A 10,501-nucleotide genomic window follows, 5' to 3' on the forward strand; every position below is an offset into this window, starting at 1 on the left:
TATGAAAATAAAGAGATGTATTTTTTCTAAGTATACAATTGAATCAAAATTTAAACTTCATGTATACAATTGAACACAAATAAAAGTTTCAAGTGTGTAATTCCACCAAAATAAAGTTTACGTATCACATTGTACTTTTTGGGGGTAAAGTTTATGTATAAATTTGAGATTTATCTCAAATCAAAATGTATGAGAAAATAAATTATCTCTCGACAATAAAAATTTTAGATTCCAAACATTAATATATTCTTAAACTTAAATAATGAAAAGGTGTATTTGGAAAGCCATAAGATAATTGAATTTGAGTTAAGTTACTAATGTAATTACTTCAATTCTCAACCTAAAAATTGGAGAAAGTAATTAGAGTACTTCAATTACACTAAATTTAGAAGATAATTACCCAAATATATTACAAAACAATTACACCTAAATTCAATTAATATTACACACCTTATATATATTCCAATGAGATAGTGGTTTGTGTATCATAAAGTCCACATATAATTAAATCAAAATAAAGAGTTGTGAACTTTAGATTTTGCATTTAACTTACAGCGTTAAACAAAAACACCGAATTCCCCCTCTTTTGTTTCAAAATGACAAATGGATTAAACCATATATTTTTCACTATCTCAACTTCCTTGTGTCAATGAAGCTAGAATTTGGTGCAACAAATTTTGGATTGTTTATTTCACTGATGATTGGAATGAAATGACACTGTTAAATAAGGATATAAAATAAGTATAGAAAGTCATCGGCAACTAAATTAGTTTACTTGGAATATTTCCACAGCTGAATAACCACCGAATTATAAAATATTACCAAAAAAATTGTACTCAAACATGATAAAAAGAGTGCTCAACCACAATATAAAAATAGCAGTGAGACAAAATATATAAGTAAAAATCATTCTAAGAATTGCATGATGAAGAGAAAAAGAAGAAGAAGAAAGATTGAGTGTTATAAATTTTATTTTAGTAATTTAAATACAAAATCTATTTATTTTAATCTTATAACTAAAATAATTTTCTTTTTCATTTTTACAATATGTTTTAACTATAAAAAAATTTTAAAAATTCAAATATTTTATAAATAAGAAAAGGATTAGGGGCCAACTTGGTGCTTTACAGTTGGGAAAGAGAAAAAGCTGGGGTGGATAACCGCGTCCCAAATAGAGCTGTCCATGGGCCGGGCCGGGTCGGGCCGGGAAAATATTTTGGCCCGACTCTTAGGCCTGGGACCGGCCCGGCTCGAAATATGGGCCTGAAATTTTGTCTAGGCCCGGCCCGGGGAAAAAAGAGTAAGCCCGAGCCTGGCCCGGCCCGGCCCGATTTTTAATAAAACACAAAAAAAATATTTTAAAAATAAAAAAATAAAAATAAAAATATTTTTAAAGTATTTTAAAATTAAAAAATAAAAATAAAAAACATATATTTATTATATTCGGGCCGGGCCGGGCCGGGCTCGGGCCAAAAAAGTTGAGCCCGAGCCCGGCCCATTTTTTTAAATGGGCCTCGTGTTTTTGTCCAAGCCCATATTTCGGGCCTATATTTTTACCCGAACCCTCCCATATTTCGGGCGGGCCGTCGGGCCGGGCCGGGCCGCCCGGCCCATGGACAGGTCTAGTCCCAAACCAGCGAACTTGGAATTTTCTTCTTTGATTTCTCAGTTCTTGAACCAAAATGGCAACCTTCGAGTGTGGGCGAATTTTGGCAACTTGTTATAATCATGATTGCATACTTTACCTGAGATGCTATAATTTAGTTAAAGCTGGCTTTTTTCCTGAAAATAGAAAAAATAAAAGCCCAACAATGATATTAAAACTTTTGCTCTAAATACATCACTGCTTTTATCTTTAAAATCGTAAAAGTATGGTACAAATTTTATCTTAACTGCTGAATTATATTTTTTATTAATTTTATGCATCAAATCAAAGAGTAAGTTGATTTTTTATTAAAATTTATCTATCTTTACTGATTAAAAATTAATTCCTATATGTTTGAATGAAATATAGAACACGGTAGAAATGAATGGAATTTTTAATAGAAATGACCAACTTACTCTTTAATCTAATACAAATTAACTAGGTTACTCATATTTTAAGTAAAAAACAAAATATAATTTGACTCTTCTATAGTATTTTTACCATTTAAAACGTGCTAATATAACTGTTTTAGGTTTATATATTATCTATAATTTGCTCTCCTCAAAAGTAATTAATTTATACAAATATTTATAACAAACATATGAAACTTAATTTTAGATATTAAGCTTCGTATAATTATAAAATTAAAAAATATATTTTAATATTTTGAAAAAGTTGTTGACTCTGTTAAGTGGGAAGGATGAGAGTTTAGGGAGTGTGGGGTCTTATTGACGCTGATACAATATATTTGGATGATGCAGTGAGTTTCTGTGTACGTAGGAGCAAATACCAAAACCAACTAACCAATGGGCTCTCAAAGAATAAGGATTTCTCTATTCCAAATGCAACTCCATATAACACGTCTCGGGCCGAGTCAACTCATGGAAATAATACATTATGGACTTCTTTTAGAAGATAAGTGAAATTTTATATGAAACGGTTTTAGAAATTACGGTGTTTTATGTTTAAATTTGATTCTGCGTTGATATTTTTAGATTTAATTTGATTTTTACAGAATAAAAAATCCCAAAACAAATGACTTCAGTATTGAGAGTGCGCTAGCAAACAATCATTGATCGGTGTTGAATCTATCAAAAATAAATCTCACGCTTAAAAATAGAATTAAAATTCGCAATATAAAATGTAGGGTTAATCGCACATAAATTAATATGATGGTGTTTGAATTTCTCACAACCAGAGCACTTCGTGGGTAATTTCACACCCATGAAACTTCAGTCTTACGTAAAATAAAGAAAGGAAGATTAAAGAATAATGAAATTAAATAAATGCAATTGAAAAGTAGTGAAATAGTAAATAAGTAGTGATTTCAAAATTAAATGAGATAAATCAAATTGATGAAAGTTCTAGCCTCGAGTACAACATCGGCCTCAGATTCTAAATTGAACATGGACTATGGATGTCTTATTGCTTAGATAAGTTGGCTATAGTGATTAGGCTTTAATTGTAAATTAACCGCGGGAACAACCCGATGATTAATTCTTACCTAGCGAATAACCCCGAAAAGCAATTTCCATGATTTAATTTCCTGGCAGTCTTGTGGATTAGAAGAACCCGTGTAATAACTTGAATTTTGACAACGTCAGCTAATTCAATTTTAATTTAAACAAAGTGGACAACCATCATCATCCGCTAACTTTAAAAGAATATTGGTTTAGTAACCATTTTAATCCTTCAGATAATTGCTATTTAGGTCTTCAAGTATTTTCTTAATTAAAATTCAATAGCGATTGAACTTTTACAATTTAGTCACTAAGCTTTAATTAACTATTTTATTGGTTAAATTACTTAACTGATATTCAATATATTTTCATAATAACTCCGTAAATATCCTCTTTTTACCTTTACTTACCCGATTTACGTAAATGAGATTCCGAAACCATATTTTTCGACACAATTAAAAATTGGATCGTTACACATTTATTCAAGGTTAAAGTATTTCATAGGTCCCCATACTGTTCACAAATTTGGAATTAGTCCCTGCATTTTTATTTTTAGTTCCTTTACTTTATAGATTTCAAAATTTAGATCCAATTATTAACATTGTTAAATTTGTTAGTGTGACATTTTGAAATAAAAAATACTCACTTGGTTGGTAGCAATGTAACAAAAAATATAACGTTATAATAAACTTAAATTTCACATTTTTTTTTTTGGAAAAATAGAGAGACTAGTTATAAAAGAATAGAGACTAAATTCCAAGTTTGTAAAAACTATAGGTACTTATGGTATATTTTAAACTTTATTCAAACAGTATTTAGGCGCAGGCTCCGTATCTTCGCCATCGTATATATCCTAGCTAATTCTCGTGTTTCTGGATATGTAGGAGTGCAACATTGCAGATACGGCTTCCTCTTGGCTGTTAAGAACTTAATTAAAGCCGTTTTCTTCACCATGGGTTTAATTCTTTCGATGTAGAAGTGTTACGTCGTTTTGAGAATTTGGGGTTTCCACACAATAAACCGATTTCTCATATTAACTATAACAATTTATCAACTTTCAGCAACCATTCATTTCATGTTAAACACTATAAAGACGATAAGAAAGAAAGCAATTCCCATTCAGCAATGGTTCATCGGTAGGGAGAGTGACCAGTTTGAAGGTTGATTAGAGAGTAGTAAGCCCCTGCCCGACCAATACCTAGCAGACTGGAATGGGATCCCTGTTCAACCACTTTCCCATTCTTTATCACAGCTATTGAATCTGCCTTTTCTATGGTTGACAATCGATGAGCCACAACTACACTTGTTCTTCGAACCATCATCTTCTCTAATGCTTTTTGGACTAGACTCTCTGACTCACTATCAAGTGCACTGGTTGCCTCGTCTAAGAGCAGGATCATTGGGTTCTTTAGTATGGCTCGAGCCAATGCTATCCTTTGCTTCTGCCCTCCCGATAGCTTTATTCCTCTTTCACCACAATAAGTCTCGTATCCATCTTTCATGGAACTGCAAACACATGCTTGCAAATGATATTCATAGTTATTTGATGTTAATCTAAATAGTGATCGATAGTTACCTTATAAATTCATGAGCATTGGCTAGGATGGCAGCTTTCCTGATTTCAGCTTCTTTGGCTTCCACTTTTCCATAGGCAATGTTCTGTCGGATGGTGCCTGCAAAAAGAGTGGGCTCTTGACTCACTAATGCAATATGTGACCTCAAATTCCTCAAGTTGTAGCTCTTGATATCGTAACCATCTATGAATATGGATCCACTTTGTGGGTCATAAAACCTTTCAATCAACCCAATAATGGTGGATTTCCCGGATCCACTTTGCCCCACAAGTGCCAGCGTTTTGCCTGCTTTAATTTTGAGGCACAGGCCTCTGAAGATCATCTGGTTAGGCCTTGCAGGGTAAGCAAAGAATACACCCTTCAATTCAATCTCCCCCTTATTACTTTCCTCCACTTCAATCCCTTTACCATCTTCATGAGGTTCAATCTCACTCCTCCGGTCCAGAATTGCAAATATTCTTTTTATGGCACCGCCACCTTTAGCCAAATCCGAAGTCATACTTCCTGTGTCAGCAATGTTTTTACCTGTGCTCATCAATATGAAGAATGCTTGGAAGAGATGCTTTGGGGTCACCAATCCTTGAGTTATCAGTCTTCCCCCATACCAGAATGTTAGTGATATGGAGGCTGTTGTGAGGAATTGAGAGCTAAACAGACCAAACCCAGAAATGTAGCCTTGTTTGATGCTTTGTTGTCGGGGCCCTCTCATTGTTTCTACAAAGAGATTTAATATCTTTTTCTGAGAAGAAAAGGCAGTAATAGTTCTATGGTTAACAATGGCTTCACTTGCTAACTGGCTTCCTTCATTTTGTGCTTTTTGGGCTTTCTCAGACATACTTCTCATTAGAACACTTCTGGAGTAGAAGCTCCCAATGAGTAATGGCTGAAAGGCAATCATAACAATGGCAATCCTCCATGTAACAATCAAAGAAAACAGAAAGGCTAAGGAAGCACTGAAGAAAACCTGAACCAGCAATGACATACGATCTGCAATGAATGACCGAAATGTGCTGGCTTCAGTAGATAACCGTGCACAAATGGCGGCACTTGAGTTTTCATCTTCATCAAACCACCCAATCTCGAAGGTCAGCACTTTTGCAAGTGTTTTTTCTCGAACCCTTTTCACTAACCGTTCCCCCATGATTGCAAAATTGTAATGTTGCAGGAGATTAGCAAAGAAACTTGCAACTGCTAGTCCCAAGAAAATCAAGCTGTACAATCTGATTTCTGATTTCAGCTTGGAACTATCTTTGAGAAAGTAGACGGAGGCAACTGTTCCCATGCAATAGGCATAGATTGGTTGAATTGCTCCGCTGCTAACGGCTCCAAAACACCCCATTAAGGTTCTCTTCCACTCAGGTGCATTCATCTGAAGCAAACGCCACCCTGAGAGTGAAGACTTGTTTATGTTCTTGTCATTTCGGTTTTCGTTCAGATGCATTTCGACCGAGCTCGCAATAGTGTAGGAAATTACTGGACTGAAAGCATATGCTGGGCTAAGAGGATATGCAGGGCTGCTTTGATAGCTAGATCTCACACTTACTGGAGTCCCCGGAGTTCGATTCATAAGGTTGTGTCTAGCTTCTGTTAGATGAAACAGACCATTAGATTCTTCATTTTGTGTTGCTGTTTGCTGCAACTGGACCATTTTCTTATAGGCCCCTCCTGCTCCATTGTTCATTTGGATAAGTTCATCGTGAGAACCGGATTCGATAACTCTTCCTGATTGAACAACCGCTATCAAATCCACTTTACGGATTGTGGAAAGGCGATGTGCAACAATAATGGTAGTTCTTCCATGTGAGGCATGATCCAAGGCTTCTTGCACTATCTTTTCAGATTGTGCATCCAATGCGCTCGTTGCTTCATCAAGAAGAAGGATCTTGGGGTCACGGATCAAAGCCCTTGCGATGGCGACCCGTTGCTTCTGCCCTCCTGATAACTGAAGCCCCAATTGTCCTACCTGAATTGCAGCGGTAACCCATTAACTCAGCAAAACAAGCATATTCTAAAACCATATATATATATATATATATATATCAATTAAAGGATACTGGGACTTACTTGAGTTTCATATCCATTGGGCAACTTCACAATGAAATCATGTGCACTCGCGGCCTTTGCTGCCTTAATGACAAGCTCCATTGACGCATCTTCCTTGCCAAAGAGAATGTTTTCTTTTATGGATGTTGCAAAGAGAATTGGTTCTTGATTAACCAGTCCCATTTGGGATCTCAACCATTTAAGCTGAAGCTTCTTTATGTTGTGTCCATCCAGAAGAATATCTCCATTGACAGGGTCATAAAATCTTTCAAGCAAAGAAATGGCTGTGGACTTGCCTGAACCACTCCCTCCAACGAGGCCTACCATCTTTCCTGCTTGCACTTTAAGATTGAATCCATGCAGAACAAGGGTTTCTGGCCTTGATGGATAACTGAAATCTACTTCTTTAAATTCAACTTCTCCTCTCACGTGTGATAGGAGTTTTTCCTTTCCGTTTTCTGAGTGTATATTCGGATTTCGATCGATCATCTCGAAAATCTTCGAGGCAGAATGTCTTGCCTCTGAAATGAATGATAGATTTGGAAGTGCACTCATAACAGACCTGAATTAATGTTCAACATGAAAGCAGACAAGAAATCTTGAGAATTAATGTTGTTGAAACAGGAAAAAGAAAAAAGGGCAATATCATAGAATGAAACTCACAATCCTCCCAAGATGATACAGATCCCGGCGATGAAAACATCACCGCCGTTTTCTCCTTTTTCAGTCACAAGAACACCACCAACCCAAGCTTGAAAAGCCCATGCTGCATAAATGATTCCCATACTTCCGATCAGCAATCCTTTAGTAAAACCCTGCTTCATCCCTAGCTCCATACTTTTCTGAAGAGCATTGCTGAAGTTTTCCAGCGTTTCGCGCTCAGCAACATACGAATAAACTGTTCGAATCGAGGAGATTGCTTGCTCCGCAATCCCACCTGCATTACCGTAAGCAGCCTTCATCTCTGCTCCTATACTCATCAGTGCCTTACCAAATCCGAGTCCCGGGGTAATGAACATCAGTGCGAATGGTAAAGCAGCCAATGTTAGTCGCCATGAAAGTTTGAAGGCTACCACAAGGCTTAAGATGAATGATGTGAGGTGGGCCAGGCAGTTTGGTATCTGAAACAATACAAAACCATTATGAGATAAAACATGCAACTTTCAAGAGCTGAGAAGGCAATCTCGCAAACCTTGTCGGCAATGGTATCTTGGATCGAATGAGCATCGGAAGTGACAGTAGAGATGACCTGGAATGTTGAGGAAGAATCCGTTAGATCCTCGAAGAAACCAACTTGTTGCCTGAGAACTGATTTTAAGTATTCAATTCTCATGCGAGATGCCTGCCTCTCTGCACTTCTTGTCCAACAAACTCCCTCTGGAATATAAACATATAAGCAGTTAAAATGAAAAATTGATTTTAACTTGGAAATTACATTTGCACATACCGATGAAAGCAGATATTCCCACTCCAATTGCAGAATAAAGTAGCCTAAGTGCATACTGTAAATCAAACGAAGCGGTGTTGTTAATACAGTATAAGATTTAAGGTTGTTTTAAGTGCATAGTGTGTGTACCTTGTCGACTATTTGATTAGAGAAAGACTGATGAGAGGATCCATAATCGTTCAGTGCACCGCTGAGTATGTACATGTTAACAGAGGACATCATTCCATCTCCAATGCTACCCAAAGTTCCCAAAAACAACAGCACTTTGTCTACCCCATCAGCATACCGGAACAGCCCACCACCTTTGTTGGCCATAACACTTGATTTTTTATCTTTGTAGATAGGTGAACTCAACTTATAGCTTCAGATGGAAGGTTTATTTATCATCATGTTTTAATTAAATTAAGTCGGCACTAGTTAACCCTTGCTTTGTTTGCTGTAAAAGGATTGTTGGTTTCAAAAATTCCAACATAGAAAGGGCCTCTGACAGTTGATTTATTTGGGAGTTTCTTGTACTAGGAAAATCCTCGTCGATTGCTTTACTGCCCTCGTAATTTACACTTTTGGTATTGGAAAGCCTGTTTAAAGGGAGAATCTATTATTTCGGATGCCATGGACACATAAAGCTAACGCTCTTTCAACCATTTTCTCTACATATGTCGTTTGCTTGTTATTTCAGGACTTAATTATTACTCTTACATTAAATTTTGGTATTAGACCCTTTACTTTATGTAAATTGTTGATTTAGTACATGTACTTTAATTTGATCATTTTCAATCTTTGTACTTTTAGAATTTGAAAATTTTAGTCTTGGTCACATGATTGTAATGCTATGTCACATTGTTATTTTCACATATTACTTACAAAAATTAATTAATAGATTTTAAAACGTCCTTTGCATTAAGACTGAAATTTTGAAATTCAAAAATATAGTGATTAAGAATAATCTAATTGGAGAGCTTAGACTAAATCTATAACTTTTAAGTATAATAAAGAATTAATAGCATGGTTTAATCAAACAGATTCAACTGCTACCATTTGGTTCGAACTAAAATTTCAAAATTTAAAAAGTATAGAGATTAAAAATGATCAAATTAAAGTACAGATACTAAATTCACAACCTAAAGTCTAATTAACTCACAAACTCAGTTGATTATCCTCTTATTAACTAAGTCCTAATTGTCATTAAATAAACAAAATGGATCTGTATTTAATGTAATATCAATGAAAACAATGGAGATTTTATCATGATGTATAAGAGTTTGGTTGAATCTAAAATAACGATAATTGTTACCTTATAAAATTATCCACCGAAAAGTTAAAATATAAAAAACTCAAGGTAGAGACTTGTTAATCTCACCTGCTTGTCCCGTTTACCACCGATACATCTCATATATATGATTTTTTCCTCCCATTAGATTCCATCTTTGTTTCTGTTTTATGTCTCCATTTTCTGGATGCTGCTTAACTTGTCGTTAATTTTGTTTCACAATATTAAAATTTCACACATATATCATTGTCTTCTCAATTATTTAATAACGGTAATCGAATCCATATACAAATTTTTTATTAGTAAGATCTGCTATAAAATATATGAATGATTACTTTGGGAAAACAATGAAGTTTCAAAAATAATGTTGTATATAATAATTTAAATAAATTAACTAAATCAATCAATATATATTTAAATATAAATACAATACAATATATAATATATATAGAGAGAAACATGAGTTTAGAAAAACTTTTGAACTCATAAAATATACTTTATTGTTAATTATATTACTAAGTTGACATTAAAATAATATTTAATTAGTATTATCATATGATAATAATAAAAGTAATGTTAATTAAATATTGAATAATATACTAATGTGAATTTAATTAAATTTTATATATAATATGTTAATAATTAATAAAAATTAAATGTGTGAAATTAACATTATGTATTTAAAAGATAGTATCGGTATATTGATATTCTAGTCTATAATGTATAAATTTATTTATTTCTTCTTAATTTATATGTAACCCCCACTAAAATATATTTTATAATTAAATTAAATATATTTTTATAAATACTAATTTTATCAAATCAAATCAATTCAACACAAATATAAATAATACAAAATATATGAAATACATAAAAAGCATGTGACCTGATTAAAAATAATTTTATAAAATAAATACGTAAAATCACATGCAACACGTGATACAGAACCAATATATATATAAAAGCATGAGTTTAGAAAAACTTTTGAACTGACGAGAATTTCTTTTATTTTCCATCATATTATTAAAATCACATTTAAAAAAATGTTGAAGTAAAATAGAA

General features: G+C 33.9%; 1 protein-coding gene across 1 annotated transcript; it reads right to left on the minus strand.

Annotated features, from left to right (window-relative positions):
* Positions 1-3,998: 3,998 nt before the first annotated feature.
* On the minus strand, positions 3,999-8,484 carry LOC105785832 (putative multidrug resistance protein). Its single transcript, XM_012611997.2, has 7 exons — positions 8,299-8,484; positions 8,170-8,224; positions 7,915-8,099; positions 7,386-7,843; positions 6,744-7,284; positions 4,682-6,642; positions 3,999-4,611 (listed from the first exon to the last, which is right to left on the minus strand). The coding sequence occupies exons 1-7, from the start codon at positions 8,482-8,484 to the stop codon at positions 4,236-4,238; spliced, it is 3,762 nt and encodes a 1,253-aa protein (XP_012467451.1). The 3' UTR covers positions 3,999-4,235.
* Between the last annotated feature and the right edge of the window lie 2,017 nt (positions 8,485-10,501).

Source organism: Gossypium raimondii, chromosome 1 (assembly GCF_025698545.1).
Source record: "Gossypium raimondii isolate GPD5lz chromosome 1, ASM2569854v1, whole genome shotgun sequence".
Taxonomy (NCBI): Eukaryota; Viridiplantae; Streptophyta; class Magnoliopsida; order Malvales; family Malvaceae; genus Gossypium; species Gossypium raimondii.